Source organism: Enoplosus armatus, chromosome 9 (genome assembly GCF_043641665.1).
Source record: "Enoplosus armatus isolate fEnoArm2 chromosome 9, fEnoArm2.hap1, whole genome shotgun sequence".
Taxonomy (NCBI): Eukaryota; Metazoa; Chordata; class Actinopteri; order Centrarchiformes; family Enoplosidae; genus Enoplosus; species Enoplosus armatus.
Window position 1 is genome coordinate 15161372 of NC_092188.1, and position 23257 is coordinate 15184628.

Consider the following 23257-nt stretch of genomic DNA (forward strand, 5'->3'; position numbering starts at 1 on the left):
TAACCTCTTTTTCCATATTTCTATGCTCTATCTTTGACCATCAGGTGACAGGAAAAGGCTCACAGGAGACACAGAATAACAGGAAGAGAAACCAGGAATAAGAGGAGGGGAGCAAAGGGCCAGAACTGTGTTAGTTATTCTGTGTATTGCCTCAGATTCTGTGAATTTGATCTCAACCAGATGCTGTCACAGCACAAAAGAGAAAGTGGGTCTGAGAGTGTCAGACACAGGTAGAGGGACATTTTATCTTCTGTCAACTCGATCTTGGTGTGCCATGTTTTCTTTGACACTCTCAAACTGGCTGAATGAAATATGAATTAGATTCATATGAGGTAGTTTTTAACACCTGATGTCTTCGTCTTGTGTTATTGCTGCAGTTCTTTTCACACCCTCCTTTTCACTGTCCTTGCTAGATAACCAGCTAATAAACAGGTCTGAACTTGAACTGGGCTGAACAATAAGCTGAAGCTGTGTTGTTCAAAGTGGCAACACTGTAGTCATTTTAGATTGGTGAGAAATTCCAGGAAACACTTCCCAGACTGTTTGATTAAGTAGATAAGTCGGATATTTCTGACCAGTGTTTTCAGTAAAATGAGGTCTGAGCTGTACTGATGCATTTCCTCTAATAATTAATTTTGTCACTAACAGCCCCTGCAGTCATTTAGCACTTTTCGTCTGCTCTGCAGTTTCCATGACAACTAGGATTATTGAATAGGAAACAGTATTCCGCTGTGATTCACTTTCTCTCCAGACCACAGTCGTAGTCTTTCTCACACATGAGATGTACAGCATGAATTGTCTCTGATGAGTTAAAGAAAATCACTCCCCTTCCTCTTGAGAAACTCTGCTGGTGGAAGAGAAAACGGGTGGAGTGCACAGCCGTGCAGTCCCAGTTGCCCTCCATTGCACCAGTTGAGTCCCTGAACAGAAGTGTGTATCCTCACAGGGAGACGCAGTAATGCCACAGCTCATTATCTTGGAGGCTGGCCTCAAGGCTGGTAATTTTGTCGTCCGTGGATATTTTTTGCGTGAGATCATAATGCAAACAGATTTTTACTAGTCCTTTTTATTGTTTTGAGGATAAAGCTAAACTCTTGGCATGTATGTGAATGCACCACACTTGCCAAAGTTATTCATCTATTTACTTTACATCTCCATAGTAACAGTCTTTTAGTCATTTTGGCCTTTTGTGAATGTGGAATAGGCCATGTCCAATACTGTGCACAAGAACACTTACACAGGTGTGACATGGTTTGGATTCAAAGGGATCTATGTATATATTTTTGATTGCATACACTGTATATAGTCCTTACTGTATATAAAGTTGTGTTAAAGTATCATATAGGTGTGGGCAATTATTTACTTTCTCGTCCACTCTTTTAATCTTCCAGAGCTTTATTGCAATTTTTCAAACATCTGTTAAATCCGCCCGTTTCCATCCATCCAGAACTGTTGCCATGCGCTTAGCACACGGTGGCTGTATCTTACTCAGTACTGCAGCTGCTTCAAAGTAGAACAGCCTTATAAAGTAAAAGCCAATCATTTCTGCTCTGTTTGAATTAGACTCAATTTTGCAATTGCGTATGCTTTTATGCAAATCCCCTACAGTACAACAAACTAGTTCCTAATCAACAGCCTAAGCATAGAAGGTGCTATATGTTGTGCAGATTTTAAAAGCCCTCTGGATAAAGTGATTTAATAAATAAATACTTGACTTGTTTTTCCTACTTGACAGATATGAAACTGTGAGAATAAGGTTTACAGAAAATATTACTTCAAAACTGACTGAATTGATTCAGAAAATTGTGAACGTTTTTGCCCATATTGCATACCCCCTAAGATCTTTTAGTAAAAAATGAATGTTTGTAGTGTTTGAATACTTGGAAACAAAGTGCTAATCCAAATCGTTCTATTTTTTCTCCTTTAATGAGGCTCTAATGACACAAATGGGCCAATTAACATAATTGGTGAAACCAAATGATCTCAAGTTTTCCAAAACCCCTGTTAATACCACATATTTGAATTAACCTTACTAGGAGATATTACAGGAAGTAATTGCAAAACACACAAGCACTTTATTGTTGAAGGTGACACTCAAACTTTTTTCATACAATTTGAAATCCTTAAATATAATAGAGACTGCTTTATGATACTTGCTCAAATGTATCTTGTGGTCAATATTGACTGACACATTTGATAACCTTCTCTGTGAATAACACCAGCTTGCATGTGAACAAGGTCTCTGTGGATTTTGCTACAATAGCTGAGGGTATAGCTGTTTTTAGTGTGAGAAAGAAGTAAAAGGAAGTTAAGCCTGTTGCTTGAAGGGAATGCTGCATTATGGTTTCCCAAGCATACAGATGGTCATGCGTTTATAAACCTTCTGTTTTAATTACACCGCCAGCAGCAGCCTAGAGGGCCCCCTCAGCAGTGCTGGCTCCATATTTTTTTTCACATTAACTGGGGCTGTCAGACTATATATGCACACTTAGGCTCACCCAGCACACAAATAAAATGCGCTCCTGTGTGTGTTTTCTGGGAGTTGGAAAACACATGGAGCCCCCCCCCCATATGCATTATGAGTTCATCCTATTGTACCCCCAACTCTGTCTCAAATATTCCAGCCAGGATCAGGACACAATGTGGGGGGGTCACAGTGTGTGTGTGTGTGTGTGTCATGTGCAGGAATGTGTGATGTCATTCAACCAAAACAGAGGGGGCACAGGCACTGTAAATAGCCGCCCTCAACCACAAGAAAAACACACCCATACAGTAGTTATAGTATAGTTATATGGGTGTACCTCACTAGATTGTTTATGAGATGGGGAAATTTTAAAAAGTTGCGTCAGAGTGCCACAGGTTACATTTATATGCTGGTTAAACAAAATCAGACGTATGGATCTTGTGTCAAAATACGTTTTCAAAGCGAGATTATGAACATTTCAGGTGCCAGTTTAAATATGTTCGCCTTCCTAAATGTATCCCAAAAAAATTACCCATCCCCCACTTGTTTCACTTTATTTTCCCTCCTCTCTTACTATTACTGAACCCATAAGCAGTGGTAGAAGAAGTATTCAGATCCTTTTACTGAAGTAAGAATAGCAATATCACACTGTAAAAACACTGCATTGAAAGTGTTAGTTGAGTAAAAGTATATGTAAGTTGGCCTATTATTAGCACAATGTACTTAGACTAGAGAAAAGTGTTACACTATTATATATAATATTATATAAAAGTTTGTGGAGGTGGAGCCAATTTTAAGTGTATGTTGTTGGTAAATGCGTTGTTGGATACGTAAAATCTTAATAAAGTAGCTTACTAGAAACTGTAACTGTCAAACACATGAAGCAGAGTAAAAAGTACAATAGTTCCTTCTGAACTGTAAAGTAGGCCTAGTTATATTCAGTAGGCTACTTAATAAATGTAGCCTTCTTAGTTATATTAGTTATAACCTCCTAATAATCCCAGTCCAGCCCTTTAATTTTATGGAGCAGAAAGAAAGTGCTGAAGTGTTTTGCTGACTCAAAGAGAAGCAGCTGAGTCAACTAGCTCTCGATATTTTTAAAAATGACACAGGATGTAGGCTAAGGGCCAGTTTTGGGTTGAACAAGCGGAGGAATATCTGCCCCCAGGTTCCGCTATTTTAAGGCAGGACATAAACTGGCGTTACTGTGTGCTTAATGATAACCGGCGCTGGTTTCAACTCAACTCTTCCTTGTGTCTCTATTTGAGCACTGCACCTTTAAAAACAAACTGTTCCCAGTCGACCGGTGGCCACGTACGGCTCCGTGCTCCAACGGTTATCCCACGGTCTGCTCGTCAGCGGTAGACTAGTTTTTGTTTTTCTTAATCACTTAACTACACATCAGCTATTTTAAGTACCCTGGAGTGCTGTTTTTTCTCGACAGAGGTGCGGATAAAGTTTTGAATGAAGGTTCCCCGCTGGGACTGTAAAGCGGGAGGAGGGGGCAGTTTGTGGGGTCGTCCAGGCTATCGGATCTGGGATCTGCTCACATTTATAACCAGACAGACGGCGACTTGTTCGGGGCAGAGCTAAGCTGGACGGACGGACAGTTTCACCGAGGAGGACGCGGAGCTTTAAACTTTTAGTTCTTCACCCCGGACGATAAAACGAAGGGGGAAAGTTTGGAATAACAGAAAAGTTTCACCCTGCGTCTGAACTCCTGTCTGCTGTCAAGACTACGACCTGCTGGACTGTAAGCTAATAATTCAGTCTGGAAAAATCACCCTTTTACAAACTTGTGATTTAGTTGACTTTACTTTATTGAAGCAGACACTCAAAGTATCTTCAAAATGGATAAATACGAGGATTTAGGACTCGAGGCGAGTAAGTTTATCGAGGACCTAAACATGTATGAAGCATCCAGAGATGGTTTATTTCGCACGAGGAGGGATGCAGGAAATAACCCCGACTTTGAAGAGACAAGAAAAGTTTTTGCCTCTAAAATGACTAAAATACACATGCAGAAACACCAAGAGGAGATGGCAAAAAACAACCAGGCCATAAAAATGAATGGGGGCCACAACAGCACGTATTACACCAAAGACAGACCGCCCATCAATAGTTACAGACAGCCGGGTGAAGCGGCGGCGAAGCCCCCGATACTCTCTGGCCCTGTGCCGGGCACCACGGCTGGCAGTCAGAACGCACAGTTTGACGGCCAGAAACACCACGCAGGCATTCAGTCTGAACTTCCAGTCGGCAGGGCATATGGGTACGGAAACAATTACGATAATAAGGAGCGCTTAGAGCCACATTCATACCAGCTCAACACCCCTACTCCCCCCAGCCCAGGAAACGCGTCTCTCAGCGCGCCCACACATGCGCGTCACCTTGCCAGCCAGCCGGCTGCCTGGGCCACATCCACAGAGAGCCAGCTTTCCCCATCTTTGTCTGGGTCTGGGATCAGCAGTTCATCTCAGCAGCAGCCCCTGCGCCAGTCTGCACCTCCCACCGCCAACAGTCTTCCATCCCAGCAGACTCAGGCTCTCGCCCCGTCTGTAAACCGGAGTCCACCCTCCTCTGCTGGGCCAGCCAGGGGATGGGCTGGAGAGCCCTCTGGCTCAGTAAAACCAGACCTCATCCCCGCCCTGCCTCTGAGTGCCTTCACAGGAGGAGCTGACTTCCACATTCAGCATCACTCCACACCGTCTGCAGCCTATTACGCATCGCCTTCGCCAACTTCGACACCCTCTGCCAGCCATAATGGTACTGTGGCAGCTTCCTCGCTCCTACCTGCACCTTCTGAAACACCTCAATCCAAAGCTCAGGTGACATCTGCTGCCTTGATCCCTGGCAATGTCTCCAAAAGCAGCAGCCAGGATCAAGGTCAGAGCCAAATACTCAGCGGTGGACAGGCCACCAGCGCTGAAGCTGAAGTCCTGTGCTCCACCAAGCCTGTCCAACTACTCTGCCAGCCTCTCCTCACGCAGCACCCTGAACAGGGGCCTTCAGCAGCTGAAATAAAATTAGAAGCCCTCACTAAGCGGCTGGAAAAAGAGATGGATGCCCAACCAAAGGCTGACTACTTTGGTAAGACAGTTTAGACTACCCAGCAAACAAGGGGCTTCTGTCAGTTAGGCCACTGCTGTAAAACCCATTGAACGACAGAACCGCCCACCCACAGTTTAGAACATAAATCCACTTGTTTTTGACTTCATATTTACACATGCACAGGCACACACTGTCACCCGTTGTCGTCCTTCTTCTGTGTTTCCCTTACATGCCTTGTGTGTGTGTGTTTCTGTGGCTTGATCAGTAGTGCAACCCAGTTGTCTTATGTCTTTGTTTGGTGGCAGTATTGTGGGTTTTTGCTGATAAAATAGCTGGACTTATTAGGCAGACGCTGTGGGAGGCCTCTCCTTTTCTTCTGTGGAATGCAGACAGAATAATTTTCTAATTTGTTTTATGTCTTCTGTTAAATGATTCATTGTCTGCCCTCTTGGCAGCTGAAACAAACCCTTTTGCAGTAGAAGGTGGGGCCAAGGCCAGAGAGAAGAATGTTGCCCTCTTATCTCTTCCCAGAGATTTAATGGATTACTATTGAGGAAACATTGATAACAAAACTCATTAGTTAGAACTTGATCACTTCCGTCAGATCTGTGCTCCATTAAGTTATTGTTTTAAGATTTCCATCCCATGTGATTTTGCTTGACTGACAGTGGCACTCATTTTTTTCTCAATGATGTCATTACTACAGACCTGTGCTTGCACATTTCTCATGACTCTTTTTGTGAGAATGCCATGCATGCTTGAGCATGTGATGAACACATGCTTACAGGAAAATTGATGATGAAAAACAGCACCTGTGACTGTTAGTTCAGGCGTTTATGGCACATTTTTAAATATATCTAAAAGCTGCTGCTTTTAGATATATTTTAAATCTAGACTATTATAGCCAATACATGAGATTATAATCAATATATAAAGTCTGACTGAGAATCAGAGTTAGGCAGGGTTGCTGAATAATGCCCATCATCAGCAGAATACTCTTGTTTCTATTCCTCATTTCACCGCCTGTAGCACTTCAGCTGCTCTCTCTATCGGTACTGTAAGAGTGCCATCAGGAAATTATTGCAACATTGAAAAAAACCACATGCTTTGCTGTGAGGTCAGCTGACAGGCTCTGGTCACATATGCAGATACAGTAAATAGGTGCGATATACTGCTTGTTGCTGGAGGGGCTGTTTGTTGCAGAGAGAACTCATGCTTATGTGGTGGCCCCGTGTTTGGAGCCAAGGCCATTCATGAAAATGGGACATCCCACTAGACAGTGAGGGAAAGAGAGCGTGAGATGGGTGATGTTGTGTTTGAAGCCACAGAGCACCCCCATCACACACACACACACACACACACACACACACACACACACACACAGCCCACCCTTGCCCCCTTGTTGAAGGAATTTCCTGCTGGAATGTTAAGATTGTAATTCACAGCGTTTTCGGTGTGTAAGAGAAGATGATCTGGCGTACGTCACTGTCACGACAAGGCTCATAAATAGCACATTACGGATGTGTGGGAGTGCGCAGTGTGCAATCAGCGGAAGTGTAGGTCTGAAAGTAATACAGTATATGTCTTTTTTTTCACACACACGTTCCCACATAGCCCACACACGGTTCCTGTATGGAGTTTCCCACTAGGCCATGGATCATCCTCTGAGTCATGCTTTTATGCCAGAGAAAATTTTGTGTAGGCTAGTTTTCTTCACAAAACTTAGAGGGGTATTTCACTGCTGGAAAGATGGTCTTTTCATAAAACTGGGCTGTCTATGCAGTAGAATGACACAAATATTTTTGAAATTTGTCCTACATGACCAGAGAAAACAGAAGAAAAAGGGCTGTGATATTACCTTTTGCTCAAAAGGTAGAAAACCTACAACAACCAGAATGCACTGGGCCCGTTGACTCTTACCTCATTCACTAATTTACCGCTGCAGCACCACCAGTTGTCCCTGGCACTGGGCAGCTTTGCGCCGCTATCCTCCTCGGCTGTGGCGGCCTCTTCCTCCTCCCCACTGTATTGTCTCATTCCAGCATTACACTATTAAAATTGTTTTCTTCTATATCTACGAGATCCCAACTGTGTTTGAAGATTGTTAGGTTAAAGCTAATGTTTCTTTGAGCCTGACGGGACTGAATGTTCTTTTAAAAGTCTCTGCCAGTGCCATGGCGGTGTTTAACTGATCCAGTGGGCTGTGTCCATGCACAGGGCTGCGATCCATCAGAGTTCCCAACCGTACACCGAGTGCTGACTGGCATAACTGCAGCTGGAGGATCTGGGAAAATGAGTCCGGTGCCAAATGGCTGCACTGGGGGAACACTGAGGAATGTCTGAAGGAAGAGAGCAAGGAATTTTTTTAAATGAGGTCTTAAGATACAAAGGGGAGGGGAGTCCCAGACGAGTTTAGAGTTGCCCCGTGGTGCTGTTGAATGGATGAGTAGACAAACAGAGAGATTTAGGGACAAGTTCGTGGATGCTCCTTTGTCCTTGGCCACAAGAGCCTTGAGAGGACGTGAGATTTATAGACAAGCTCATCCAAGAGGGGAGAAGTGGTGGGATATCCCAGTGTTCTGCCTCCCCTCTTCCTCTGACTTTTATACACACACACACACACACACACACACACACACACACACACACTGAGTTGAACGTTTAGTGTTGTGTTAAGATGGAGGATTAATTTATCCCATCTGGCTGTTGAGTGGAAAGCTTCGTCTTTAACTCTTCCCAGGGATTCTTGGCTTCTGCTCTGGCAGGCTTTTGGAGGCTGACTTTTGTGTGTGTGTATGTGATATCCTCTCATGCATGTCTATGTGTCTGTTTGTCTATGAATATATGGCCTTCTGTATTTGACTCAACTTAATGTGCTTTGTCACTTCTGGGTGTGGTGTCTGTGCGCGCTGTGGTAAAAGTTAGAAAAGGATGCCGTAGGTGACACAGCATTCAGTACATTTCAGTGAATGAGAGTGCGATGTACATACTTTTGCTGCTTTTAAAGTTAAATTTATATCATATGGTGGATGTGTTTATAGATGGATTTTAGTCTAACTATCTTTCGTTGCTCTGTCCTTTAAAGTTATACTTAAACATCTGAATATTTGTGGCTTATTGGAGAAGTGATAACACTACTAGCACTACTACGCTAAGCTACCAGCTACAATAGGCAGACTGCACAGTACACACCTTCCACCAACCTGAGTCAGTGGTAACACCTTAATTCTGCCATAGAGATTGCATGAAAACTAGTTAACAAGCAAGCAGAGAAGTCAAAATAGTTAAATAGTCTACTCCACTACAATTCAGAGACAATTATTGTACTTTTTACTCCTCTACTATTTATTTATTAACAAATGTGATGTATTATTATAGGTTAAGAAAAGACTTTATTGATCCACAGGGGGAAATTAATGAACACATGAATGCATCAATAATAATACAATAATATAATGCATATTATTCTGAGATGGACCAGTCTGCATAATGGGTACTTTTACTTTTGGCACTTTAAGTATATCTTGATGCTAATACTTTTGTACTTTTACTTAAGTAAAAGTACTTCTTCCACCACTGGCTAGAAGAAATTAAAGAAATGAAAATAGTTACCTAAAATGAATGGATAAACTGTTAATAAATAGTTAGCCAAAAGTAAACAGTTGAAAGAATTAGCTAAAAGTAATGGATAAACATTTGAACTTATCTGATAGGGAGGTGGGAGTACAGATAACCACTGCTGTAGGAGACACAACACAACTCCATCTATTAAATGTTCAATAGATACGTTTCAGTGAATGAGATGTTGACGTACATACATTTGCTGCTTTTAAAGTAAATGTTTTATCATGTTGTGGATGTTTTATAAATGAATCTCAATCCTTGGGGCCAACTGTTGAAGTGATAACGCTCAATAGCTGCGACAATGTGTAGCAAGGGTCTCGTTTTCAGTCAGTGGCATATTGGCCAGCAAGAAGCCATCTACTGGGAGTTTTGACAGCTGGGAAAGGTGTGTGTGTGTGTGTGTGGGGGGTGGGGGGGGGGGGGGGGGGCTACATGTTTTTCTTCCCCTCCCCCCACTTGAAGCAAGCAGTCAGTCCACTGGATAATCACACTGTTTTGGAACATGGGACTCTGGCCAAAAGCTGATTTTTTTAGTTGCCCAACTGGCGAGGAGGAAATAAGGAATTTTTGGTCCCAAACAGGAAAAGAAAGGAGAGAATAGATTTTTACTGCATTTTTGTTCTCATGGGACAGACAAATATAAATCAAAGCCATAAAAAAATTTAAGCAAAAATGTCCTTGGCTCAGTGTCAGATCTTCCTGTGTGCTTTACTGTATGTGTGCTGTATTGTTTGCATTCTGACATGAATTGTTTGTAGTAGCAGAGAATGTGATTTAAAAGCCGTTCACTCGTTCATTTCAGTAGTTTGAGGGCATGACTACTTTATTGTGTTTTCATGTAAACAAAGTAGCTTACATAAGAGCAACATTCTTCTGCTTTCTAATAATATCCCTCTTATTATCTCTAAATCTTCTTTCCAGCCGTTGGGGCCCCTGATGATGTGTCCTCTGTCGTAGCATTAGGAGAGGCTTTAGTTGAATTATATATAGCCCAGTTGTGTATTATATTACTGGAAGTCTATGAAGAGAAACATTTGAAGAAGGTTATTAAATGTAACAGTGTGTTTTTGGAGGAGGCAGCCGCGTGATGTGTGTTGGATACAGTGGAAACAGAAGTTTCTTTGTCAGTGCGCGAGGGGGACCAGGACTGGGCTGGGCTGGACTGGGCTGGGCCAGGCTGGGCCTCACTCTTCTGCTGAGTTCTATTTCTCTGTCTCCAGGGAGTGTTTCTATAAAAACATACACACACACAAATAACCACATGGACACACACACTCACACTAAAAGAGAAGCTCGAGGTCTTGCTTTCACCTTCCATCAGTGCCATCGCCCCTCCTGTTAGTGTTACTTTAACTTAATGCTTCATGATTGGATGATCAAACCATTCTGTATCTGATTGATTTAGCAGCTAGCTGACAGCCCATCAGGGTCAGCAGTGATGGGGGTTGTCACTTGTCACAGTCCATAATGTCAGTTGTCATATCACACCGTGTCATATAGTGCGTGATTGGCAGTGAAGTGGAACGATGAAAGATAATATCTTTCTCAGGAAAGTAGTTAAAAGTGTTATATATTGATCACACGGAAACCCTGTGTTGTTCATGAGCTATCCAAAGTCAAAGGAGAGATTATGTAACATTGCCAGACATTCTTTCATGTGATTTGCTTTTTTTAAAGGCCTGAACTGGTATTCCTCGCCTGACACACAGGAGAGAAAACTCTTACTTTCATGTGTTTTGGGGTTTTATCTCTTTTTGACATTTTTCATTTTCTCTGCACATACTTTGCAAATCTCCTTGGCTTGGATGAGTGGATGGATTAATATTAAGTAGACTGCAGTGTCTTGGAACATTATGATTTTTATCTAACACTATAGTAACAGGCCTCTCAGTCTCTGAGCCAAGTCAAATAAGCAAATAGGGATATATTTCCCCCTTCAATGATACAGCCTGCTAACCAGCTTCCTGACTTTTGTGAAGGGATTTTCTCCATTGTTTTTGTCTGGTTTAATCTGGATCATAGCCTCCACAGCTCCTTACTCCCATTTATCTTGATACAATAAACTAACAGGGTCTTAATTTATATCTCAGATTTAGTATTTGATTAAGTATGAATTGACTACATCAGTATGTGTGTTGTATTGATCTAACTGTATAAGTGACATAAATGTAGGACTTTTCTGACTTGCTCATATGCTGTGTTGTGTTTCAGGAGTCTGCGTTAAGTGCAGCAAGGCGGTGTATGGAGCCACCCAGGCCTGCCAAGCTATGGGCAACCTCTACCACGACAGCTGCTTCACCTGCAGCGCCTGCAGTAAGTACATACACATACACAGCACACCTTCACTAAGTCCTTTGCTCCCATTCCAACACTTTCACCTTCTCTCCTCGGTAGATTCACGCGCCAAACTCATGTCACCTCCAGACTAATAGGCTGCCACAGACCTCTGTTCTCTTGAATCTGGCCTGAGCAAAAACACACAATTATTTGGGGATTACTGTCCTGTACTGCTGGTGTTTGGTTTCTGGGTGTGCCAGTCACTCCTACAGCCCACACAACGACACACAGAGCAAGACTTTTTTTGCTGACCTAATTCACTCATCAGTCAATAAAATAACTTTTAGTATAGATGAACACTCATCTATCTATCTATTTATGTGCAGACCATGCTTGAGAAAGGTGGGGATTATAAGTATCCATGTGTACTTTGTGGCACTTGTAATGAAGCAATAATGGCTTGTAGCACCTTGTACTGGTTATCTACAGGGCTCCTGTACTTCAAAGACAATATCTGTTATTCGTTTGTGTTCTTTTGGCCTTGTGTAATTAAAACAAGGCAGATGCAGTTTTAACTTTTAAAGGCAACATGAGATGTGTGTTGGAACAGCTTACCATTACATGTCCAATGATTCAATGTAACCTGTGTATTGTGTTTCAGTGGACTACTCATTCAACGCCGCACTAGTCAGGTTTTTGGTTTTACTTTGTCACTTTAGACAGTTTACCTGACAGCCAGGTGTCAGTTGAGGTTCATCACCCTGCCTACACTGTCCCATGTATGTGTGACCCGTAGTGGTGCACTTCCCTAGCTGACGTATGACCCGGTTCTCTGCTCCAACCAATTAATATCTCTGTCCCAATTATCAGATGGTGGGTATGTGGAGTATTTGTGGCACTGCTGTGACCTCTACTCAGGCCTTTTATCCTGCAGCACCTTTGACCTTGCTGGTTACGCCCCCAAATGTATGATTAACATCTCTGTGTTTTCTTAAACCTGTGTGTTTATACGTGTGTGTGTGTGTGTGTGTGTGAGCATGGAGACACTCGGTGGCTCAGAGTGAAGCTGATGTCTGAAGCGGAGGGAAGAGGAGAGGAGTTTACAAACCACATACCTCTCATAGCTTGCTCCATGTGAGGGCATAAGGGTTATGCTCGCTGTGAGCGGCCCCAGGGAAAAGCATCTCAGCTGGGGAGGAATGCAGGCATAGGGGCCCTCTGTAGGTCTGGCTCCAGGAGGACACTGGGTGCTGTTATGTCAGCTGGGCGCAACAAAATGGGAGTACAGTGCGGGACAGGGAGACCATTCAGTGGGAACACACCACCCACCACACAGCAGCCAGCATGCAGGGGCACACTGATACATATACATGCTGCATGTACCCACACAGTAAACAGCACGATGTCAAATAACCCAGGCTGATAATTCACTGCTTCATATTAGGCATGTCCTCTTATCTTCCTCCAGAATCTGTATGTCAAGACAACTGTTGCATAACAAGTCTTTATGACTATGAACTTCCTCCCATTCCCTCACTCCACCAGTTCCCCCAAGGTGCCTGAGAGGCAGCATAACATTCCTGGTGGCTAGCAGAGCTCAGGCTGCATGTCTGGGATTCAGTACTTCGCTGCAGGGGGGCTTTTCCTCCAGGCTAATAATTGACTGTTTACAAACAGTTAACGGTACAACCCAATTCCAGTTGGAGATTAAGCTCAAGTTTGTAATCAGGGGAACTGGTTTACACAGTAGCCAACTCAAATATTCTGTGGAAATCACTTCCCTCTCCTTATGTGAGATTCTCTCAATTTTTCCCAGTACATTTATATGTAAAATGAAGTGCAGGTAGAAATGACTTTACAGCTACATGCGCCTTCCTGATGACCACATTAAGTGTCTTTTTGGAGGGGGATAATTTCATAACAGAACAGAAGTGCAAGGTGTGACTTTAGTTTATAGAGAACAGTGGTACACAGATTTCCTCTCAGATTCGGCTTTCATAATATAAGCCCCTTATCCCAGCCACTCGGCAGGCTTTTGAGAATACAAACAAAAGAATTGTCCTGAATCCACTGGTTTGTTAACATCTGGAGGGTAGATTGTCAGGACGTCCACGGTGCTGTTCACAGTCAGAAAAATGCATTCAGACTGCCAGAAAGACTTCCTGTAAATGCAGGAAAGTTATTCTGTGTCAATTGAACATATGTAGATATGTTTAGCAGGACAGGAAATTACTTTAGGTGAGACTGAATCTCAGAGCAAACATTCTACAAATGTGAAATTGGTATGACGTCTCACTTGAGTAATTTACGAACAGGGTTGAAGCTCGATTAGGAAGTCATGGCAGGGTCATTGTAAATTTCTTATTTTCTGAATGGGATTACGTAAGGGAATTCATAAAATGTTTTAATTAGAAGATGGCCTTGTGTTTTGTTCCGTCCCTCAGGTATTTTACATTTTTATGAAAGAGCAATAGTCACGGTTCTTTCTGGTGCTTTTCAAATAGTCAGGCCTGACTCCTGACTTTAATTAAGCTCTTATCTTTCTGCAAAGCTCAGAGCCTTCCCTCTCTGACTCACTGGGGGAAAAAAGACAGGAATGTGAAGAAGAGGAATGGCCCATATCTCACTTTCATCCCCTTCATCCCTCCCTCCTTCCTTAAGGGACCAAGACTGTCTGTCAGTAATTACCCAAGGCCAGTTCCACACCTTGGCCTGATCGAAATGACTGGTCTCCTCTTAAGTTAGTTATTGTGCCAGACCTGGGCTGCTGTGTGACCATTATTACTCTGTTAAAGTAAGATAATGTAATTATAAATAACAGGCTCAGAGAATTTCACGTGCCATTGATATAAAAAGATGAATCACAAGGTTTCTCGCTGTGTTCGACTTGAAATTCAGGCTCATTGTCAAAGAACACCAGAGGTTATTGCTTTCTTTGTCCCTTCCAGACAGTCAAATTATGACTTTCAATCAATTCTACTGATTTTAAGACAACAGTAGTGGCTTCTCCCATACTAGGCTAAAAAAGTAATTTTCTTCAGTTTGTAGGTTGATTGCATTGATCTATGAATATATAGGGATTAAATAAAGACCTCTATCAGGAAACATGCATTGATGACAATATGATTTAGGGATAAAATAACCAGGCAGGAATGAGCAAATTAAATACCATATCTGACAAATCAGAGTGCTTCACCACGTGGAAGCAAAAATCATCATAAGTAATTTGCAACATGGCCCTTAATGGCCTAATATTCCCAGAGATATTAAAGGGATTGCTACCACGAGACAAAAAGGTGGACAATATATTATTTCACGGTAAATACTGTCATCATATTGCCTAACCCTACTATGTCCGTTATAGGGATGTGCCAAAATAACTTTTTTCAATGCTGACTTGACTTGTTGTCCATGTCCTCCTGAAATGAATCTGTGACTGCATCTCTTCTCTGTCTTAAGAATGAAACTGTGCAATTGCTAGTGGCTAAATGACTGCGCGAGACTGTCTGGATACAAGTAATCAGGTAAACAGAGCATGAGATGGAGCATGGGAGATAAAAAAGGCTCCTGTTCACCAAGGTTAACCCCTCCTCTCCCCTGCTGTCCCCTCCCTCACCTCCCCACTCAGAAAATGTGAGGAATGTTCCCTCTTCCTGTGGGACCTGAGCAAGAATAGCTATGCGAAGTGAGCAAAGACGTTTTGGTGTGTGTGTGTGTGTGTGCGTGTGCGTGTGTGTGTGTGTGTGTGTGTGTGTGTGTGTGTGTGTGTGTGTGTGTGTGTGCTGCTATAAGAAGCCAGATCCAGACCACGGAACTATTAAAACACACAGACAAACAGGAAACACACGCAGCATGTGGAAAGGAACAGAGAAGAAGAATAGCAGGTTGTTGGCCTGTGGTTGTCATGAAACCCCATAGAGCAGAGTGTTTAATCTGTTGCACCTGTCTAGTAATTGGATTTGATCAGCATTTATTGCACATGTGTTTGATCCAGATGTGTTCCTTGTCCTACTGCAGCCTGCTCTGTGTCCCAGCAATATTAGACACCAGCACACCATAGATCCGTTTGTTTGATTTATCTGCCTGGGATTCAGCAGGATATAATGAATATTGCAAGAGGGTCCATTACCTTCAAATGGATGTAATTAATCACCACGGTCTTTATGCATTAGTGCTGTAACTATTTTCTGAGACCGGGCTCATGGCTTTGCAAGATTTTCCACCATGACATTTCAGCATTCTATCATTGGATTGCCTTTACCTTTCCGTTTTGGCTTTACCTTATTACCTACATATTGTGTTTTGACAATAAGAAAATGTTGGCAGTTTTTGAGAGCCCTGCTGTATATTGCTCGAGTAAAATGATCTAAATTGACTTTTCTGTCTGTCTATTTCTGCAGGTCGAAGGCTGCGAGGGAAGGCGTTCTACTATGTTGGAGGGAAGGTTTTCTGTGAAGAGGACTTTCTGGTGAGCGGTCAATACACAATCAATATTTAGTATGCCTCAAGTGAGGTATGTGGTCTTGCAACCTTTGTAGTGACTTCAAAAATGCTTTAGACTGAGATAACACACTGTACCTTTCTCCCACTGAGCAGCATTCACTTTCACCCAGTCCACATCTCCATTTTCTCAAGGTTTACAAATCTCTCTGAACAAGGGGTCACCACTTTTTCCTTAAATCATCATTCATCAGATGTACCATACATGCTTAAATGCAACCTCTAATCTGTCAGCCTTCAATTTAAATACAAAATATCGGTTGGAGACTTTGACCTTGTGGCCCAGTTTTTATCATCCAGTGCAGCCGATTCATATCAGTTTTCTCCCTTGGGTGGACTGGAAGGAGGTCAGTAATTGGAGAAGCTGCTTTGCTATGGTTTATAGGGTGGAGGGCGGGCAGGCCGTTCACACCAGTGCAGAATGACTGCGTGTACTTTGCAAAAATGGAACAGTACGCATAATCATAGAATGCATTTTGTGTGTTAACGTGTTTTTTTGGGTTAGGGGTAGGGTAAGGGTTGCTGCAAGTATTTTCCCAACTCAACCTTTCACACTGTCAGTAACTCTGTGCATGTTTACCCACGGAGCCCTCTCTGTATAAAACCTCATCTAATTGCCTTTCCACCAAAAGCTCTTAGTTGCTCATTAAATATCAACTAATTTATGCTGAATTAAATTTGCTCTGGCTCTGCTCCCTCTATGTGCTGTTAATTACGTCTGCTCCTCTGCCAGGCCTCCTCACTGACACTACTCACACAGAATAACACATAATAAAGCTGAGCTGACTGATTCAAACACTGGATCAGTTAAATGCCAATCTCAAAGAAAGAAAGTGATTTTAAGTATTTAGCACAACTACACATGCTAAACCTTAGAGGCTACTTTGGATTATGCTTGGGAGACATTGTGGAGTTGCTTAGCGCTCAGTCTGAAACAGAGTCAGAGATTTCAGTCATCCATTAAATAACCAAATTCCAATGACATCATTGTCGTCTTTTCTCCGTCTGTTGAAGTACTCCGGTTTCCAGCAGTCTGCAGACAAGTGCAACGCATGTGGACATCTGATCATGGACATGGTGAGTGTCTGTTATTTCTCCTCAATTGTGTGTACTGTTGTGTGTTTTGTCTGCATTTGTGTGTGTGGGTCATAGCCAGGTGATCTCATCAGAAAGCAGTTACTTCATCCTAAATGAGCTTTCTGCGGGCACATCTGGATTAAGACTCGGGAGTAAGCATTGGCTCTGCATGTGCATCTCTCTCTTTCTCACACACACACACACACACACACACACAAACAGTCTCAGGGGTAAAAAGAAAACACACACAAAGCATATGATCAAGTCAGGAAGTGTTGCAGCATATGAAGGATTTTTCTAGACATGAGTCTACACATGTTCTCCATTCAGCACACAGAGATAGAGGAGATGCTTCAAATGTGCTGCCTTATCTTCACATCCGCACATTTAACATGCTGTGTCTCACAGCAGAAATCTGTTGAGACTGTATTTTGTATGTAATGTGCATGTTTCTGTAAGTACAACATGTCCTCTGTCTTAAATTTGCCAGAGAAGAGAAGTATGTTTATTTAATTGCTGTGTTATTCTTTTAGCTTTATTTAATAGGTGTGATTACTAGTTACATTGTTTTGATTGTTATATAAGTAGTTATATTAGTGTCTGAGTGGGCTTGTTCTTAGCTTTGTCCTATTCTCAGCTACTGTTACGACCCACTAAACCCACAGGGATCATTAAAAAATCGTCTAATATAAAGGCAAAGATTTTTTAAGAACAATGACAATTTTAATAGATACAAATAATTGGGAAATATGAAATAGCAGTAGCAGAATGAAAGTAGTATTGATGTCCTGATTTTCTTCACTAATTTCTCTCTTTATAGATCCTGCAGGCCCTCGGGAAGTCGTACCACCCCGGCTGTTTCCGCTGTGTCATCTGTAATGAGAGCCTTGACGGAGTGCCCTTCACCGTGGACACTGAAAATAAGATCTACTGTCTCAAAGACTACCACAGGTGAGCGTCACTTGTTACACAGTATTTCAAAGGAACACGAGTGCATGACCTGGATTTATCTGTGTTAAATTAGTTGAGCGTGACAATGGAAAAAAAATGTCTAGGTGTCATATTCCAAGTTAAATGACAGCACAGCCCTTCAACTTTGCCTTGTTACTGCTGGATGTGTTGGAGAAGGGCCGACTGAATTTCTCTCTGCCACGTGTGGCGGACACATGAGAAGTGTAGTCAGGGATGAAAGGAGAAGGAGGGTCCAGTCAGAGGTGTGAAAAGTGGTGTGTGGCCATGGCTCTTCTTGTCCAAACTCAATAGTAACACGCCCTGTAAGGACAGAACAGACCCTCTAATGTTTAAGTTAAAACTCAAGCTTGTGTGTGTGAGAGAAAAATTGATAGAGCATTAGAAGTTATCAACAGTAGCACCTGTAGTGCCTCAACCTCAACAGTTACAGCCTTTCCTCTCCCTGCTAGGACAGCATGTACAGCCACAGCCAGGCACATGGCCGATCACTGTCTGGCAGCTCTCACATGTTCTCGACGCTGATTAAATCAGACAAACCTTTTTGTGTATACACTATGTGTTTGACTTTTAGCCACAGTCATGCCCATCCACACTGAGAGGCCCTTTGTTATTCCCTCAGACATCCAGGTGCCAGCCATGTGTGTGGAAATAATGAATTCATTTTGCTTTTTGTTTTTCTACTCCTTTTTGGATCTGGGGAATCACGTGCGTGAGGGAAAGCCAGCACATCTGCAAACCTGGCGTCTCCTTAGTCGGATCAGGATCTTGAATCTAGTCAGAGTCAGGAGGGAAAGAGGGGGAACTCAGCTGGTTTAAAGGTTGGGGGAGGGATATCAAGTATGAACTGTGACCTCTATAGTCTTTGGATAGAGTGAATTTGAATTCGGGTCATTAATGTACTGAATTCAGTTCACAAATTTGAGTGCAGTTCAAACCGATCTATGAAAACCTGTTTCTCTTTGCATCTCTTTCTCCCAGGGTCCTGGCGCCTAAATGTGCAGCCTGTAACCAGCCCATCCTGCCCTCAGAGGTAAGCTAACACTCTCACCTCTAACACAAAGATTAAATATTATCATATATTGTCTCTCCATAGTATCATATTTGACAAAATTGGCAAATTTGACAAAATTCTCATATCATGATACAGTATGTGTTAGTTAAAAGTAGTTTTTCTAATATTTTTTGGGGGCATGTCATGTCTTTATTAACAAGCTGATAGTAGAGAGATGATGGGAAAGATGGGGAATGACATGCAACAAAGGGCCCAAGCCGGACTCAAACTGTGGGCGTTGTGGTTCATGGTCAGCACCTTAACCGCTAGCACAGGGCACCCCTGTGTTACTTAAAAACAATGTTGACAGTTTTAATTTCAGTGCATTTTATCCAGCCACAGATTCCTTACTTTTCAGTTTACAAGTGGCTGTGATAACTTCAAATATTAAGTGACATACCAGTATAGCCTTTACACTCAGTGGTTGCTATTGACTAAGGCATAGATTGTATGTTTGGGAGATGAATGCCAGGTTTGCAATATGTAACTGAAATTAACCTAGATGCACATAACAATATGATCATAAATTCATGGATTTTTAACTTGACTCTGGAGAATGGTTATGGTGAACTTGAAAAAAACAGATGTGGGCAACTATGTCCCTGGTGGCATATCAGTGTAGTGTTTTAGGATCAAGCGTTGTCAAAGCCCCTGAGACAAGTTTCATTGTAGAGGGAGTGCAACGTGAAATCCAGCATGGTGTGAATAATTAGCTTCATTACATCTAGAAGTTGTTCAACTTTACCTGTGGACCTTCAACCAGCAGGAGCCCAGCAGATTATAAATCCTTATCTCTTCATGTTTACTCAGTTACGACCCAAACACAGAACTTAGCTGTGCAAGTAGCAGATAGTTCAATATAGCCATATTTCCCACTAGACCATGGGTCAAAACAATGTGAGGCCTAATGTCTCTGGGCTTTGATTTGATGTTTTGTTAAGAGCGGATGGACAGTAGGGAGAAGTATGATTCACACACTGGCAGGATGTGCTGGCAAATGCAAAGAAATGTCCAAAATTAGCGTTGACTTTGCTGGAATGCCCCCTGCCCTCCCCTTTGAGTAAGCAGTGAGGCCGGTATTTAGAGGAGAGGTAGTGTGTGTGTGTGTGTGTGTGTGTGTGTGTGTGTGTGTGTGTGTGTGTGTGTGTGTATTTGGGGAAGGGGCTTAGTCTGTCTTGTGCATTTATGTAAGCTGTTGTACGGATGTTCAGGGGAGTTCGCTCTCAGGCTGACATTGTAACCAGAGAAAGATGACTGAAAAAGAAAGAGCTCCTGTCTCTGTGGACATTAATAATCAGGAGGACAAAGAACACACACAATCTGAGATACAGAATTACAGATTTATAAATGATTTGCTACACTTTGGCTCCTTGCAGCCATGTTTTGTGTCTATATCTATGCATGCCAGTATGATGTGCAAGTCCTGTTTTGTTACCAAGAGTTTTTCAATAGTAAATTCAGAAAATATAATAGAGCTTCACTGAGAGTGTAGCTTAAAGGAACAATTGACAAACCTTTAAGCTCCAAGGTTGTAATGCAGAGGAGTAGTTTAAAGCACAGACATTTCAGCTCTTGGCTGACATCAGTGTGCGCACGCTTTTTATCGATCTTTTGAGGCTTTTGTCAGACTGAACAGAATAAGACGGTGGAGTGTCTTCTGGCGAGATCGGCTTCAGTTGCGTTTGTCTGTCTGAATTTCTTTCCAGGGGTCTGATGAAACCATTCGAGTTGTATCCATGGACAAAGATTATCATGTGGAATGCTATCACTGTGAGGTGGGTTTAAAATGTGGCACATTTCTCTGTTGCAAAACTGCAAATGAAGCTTTGCATTTGAAAACATGCATGTTTAGTGGCTCTGAGCCAGGGACCCTCTGAATGGCTCATTAAGAGAAATCATAATGAGTAGATCCCCGATCTTAATTACAGTCTTGGTGGTAATTACATACTGCTCAGGAGAGCAGGTATGCAACACCTCATCATCCCTATCTCATCATTTTACTTAAGTGCCTCTTCTTTTTTTTGCCAAAGGCTGATTGACAGCTGCTGTTCTCTCACTTCATAAAAATAAAAATCTGTGGGCTGTGAGGAGCAGCTCCCTGTTCAAGTAATGTTTAACTATTGAGTGGCTGTGTCCTTCTTGTGTGTTTTTGTTAATCTTTCACGTAGCTCAGTCACGAGCATCTGGACATTAGAATTTTGTCTTTGTAAACAGATTTCCAGATTTTCTTGAAACTGTAAGCCATGAGGCAGATAAAGGAATCCTGAAAGGATGATTCCGGTATTTTTAAACCTGAGAGAGAGATAGACCTTTTTGTTAAACAGTTAGATCCTTGTTTTAAAACCAGACACAAAGTCTCGCTCTGAAATTGCATTAGAGGTGAGTTGTTGCAGGAAGACGACGGTGGAAACGTGAGTCAGTAAGTCGTCATACTCTTTAACAAAAAGGTCTATCTCTGTGGCGATTTACTGGACCAGTTCCAAAACTTTTTGTACCTATTAGTCATTTAGACCCCAAAATATATTAAAATAAACAGGGTCCAGGTTAAAAAAATACCAAAATTACCTTTTAATTCTTTTGTAAATTTTTGTTAACCTGTTCTAAATGCTGAATTTCTACACTTATAATATAATTATTGCTGTCCAATCTTCAAGTGGCTGGAAATGAGGTCAATACAGAGCAGAGATCACACCAATTATCCTCTATTCTTCATATTCATGCTCATGTGATCCTTCATGTGGAGGTGTCTCATCCTTGTTCCTCCTTTGTGTTGTTCAGGAATGTAAGATGGAGCTTAACGACGAGGAGGGTCACCGCTGCTACCCTCTGAACGGCCACCTTCTCTGCCACTCCTGCCACCTGAAGAACATCGAGCCGGGCTGCTCCTCTGCCGTCGCCACCGCTTCCTCCTACTAACACTGCTGTAGGTGGAGGGAGACACCTGGTGGATATGTGGAGGAACTGCCAAAGAGCGACTGACAGCAGGAGTGGATATGTACAATTCTTGTTGTAGAGGATTGATTAATGCAATGCATCAGATCACACTGTGGTTTGATGTAGAGTCACAGGAATGTTTATGAAGTTTCCATTATGCCTAATAAGGTTTTAACCCAATAATGAAGTATTGTAACACACTAAAGCCCTACTTTGAATGCAGTGACGCCTTGCGTTATACCTGCTGCATACAGAAGTGTTGCCATATCATTTCTTTTAAATGTAAATATCAGTTGCATTGGCTGTGTATATTTTTGATAGTCCAACTCATTTTAGATACAGTGTACCTTCAACTTCGCATTCAGACTTCTGCTGTGAAATTACTGTTTCAGTCAGAGAGAAAACATCATCAACATAAGTTTCTACATGCAATGATAACAGTTGGTGTGTATTTACATATGAGAAACATACAAAAAAGTAACATTATTTGAACATTATTTTAAAAAGTCATAGCTTAACAATAATTTTTTCAGAGTTTCCACTGTATAGAAAGTGTTCGTTTTCCTCTCAAAATGGTTACCAGTGGTAACCAGAGCCATCATTGTTGTTCAATTTTCATATGCAAATTCCAGTATGCAATAAAATTATATCAAATGATATTTTATTAACACAACCATTCCATGGAAATGTTAAACAATGCCATTATCCTCGAGGTTGCTATTCCTTTGAGTGCTTAGGGCTTAAAACATTTTGCATCAGTTTGTTAAGTCTGAGCAAGAATGCTTCGGAGAGCCAGGTTATACTGTTCTGGAGTAAATAAACAGCCATTATCTGTCATATGCAGTCTGCTATAAGCACTTGGAGATAGATTTGTGAGTTCTCTATGCACCTATGAAGAGGTTGGTATTAGGCCTGTAGATCTCTGTATTTTGTTACATTTGCAAACATTGTATATTTAAAAAGATATATATTGTAGGCCTATACTCATTTACTTTTCTTTCATTTTGACTTTTGTGCAAACCCCCTTTAAATACTAATTTGATTTGCAGTGGGAAGTACAGTTTTGATTGCTTACTTTATTGCCATCCATATGTTATTCGTGTCTTTGAGTCTACTAACTTAATACGTAAGTTGCTTGTCATTTGAGGTCCTTATTTCATAGCCAACTGTAGTTACGATGAAGAGCAAACATACATATGTGTTGTATGATTGTTGTAAAGAAAATATTTAATAAATGCATTGCAATAGGCCAAACTTTACATGTTGATGTGGCTCTTTTTTTACATTAGGAAAAGGTTGATTCATTA

At 41.9% G+C, this 23257-nt stretch overlaps 1 protein-coding gene across 1 annotated transcript; it reads left to right on the top strand.

The window, feature by feature from the left end:
- Positions 1-4314: 4314 nt before the first annotated feature.
- Positions 4315-23204, top strand: limd1a (LIM domains containing 1a). Its single transcript, XM_070912272.1, has 8 exons — positions 4315-5554; positions 11351-11452; positions 15817-15884; positions 16931-16993; positions 17814-17944; positions 18944-18995; positions 20723-20791; positions 21795-23204. The coding sequence occupies exons 1-8, from the start codon at positions 4315-4317 to the stop codon at positions 21930-21932; spliced, it is 1863 nt and encodes a 620-aa protein (XP_070768373.1). The 3' UTR covers positions 21933-23204.
- The last annotated feature ends 53 nt before the right edge of the window (positions 23205-23257 follow it).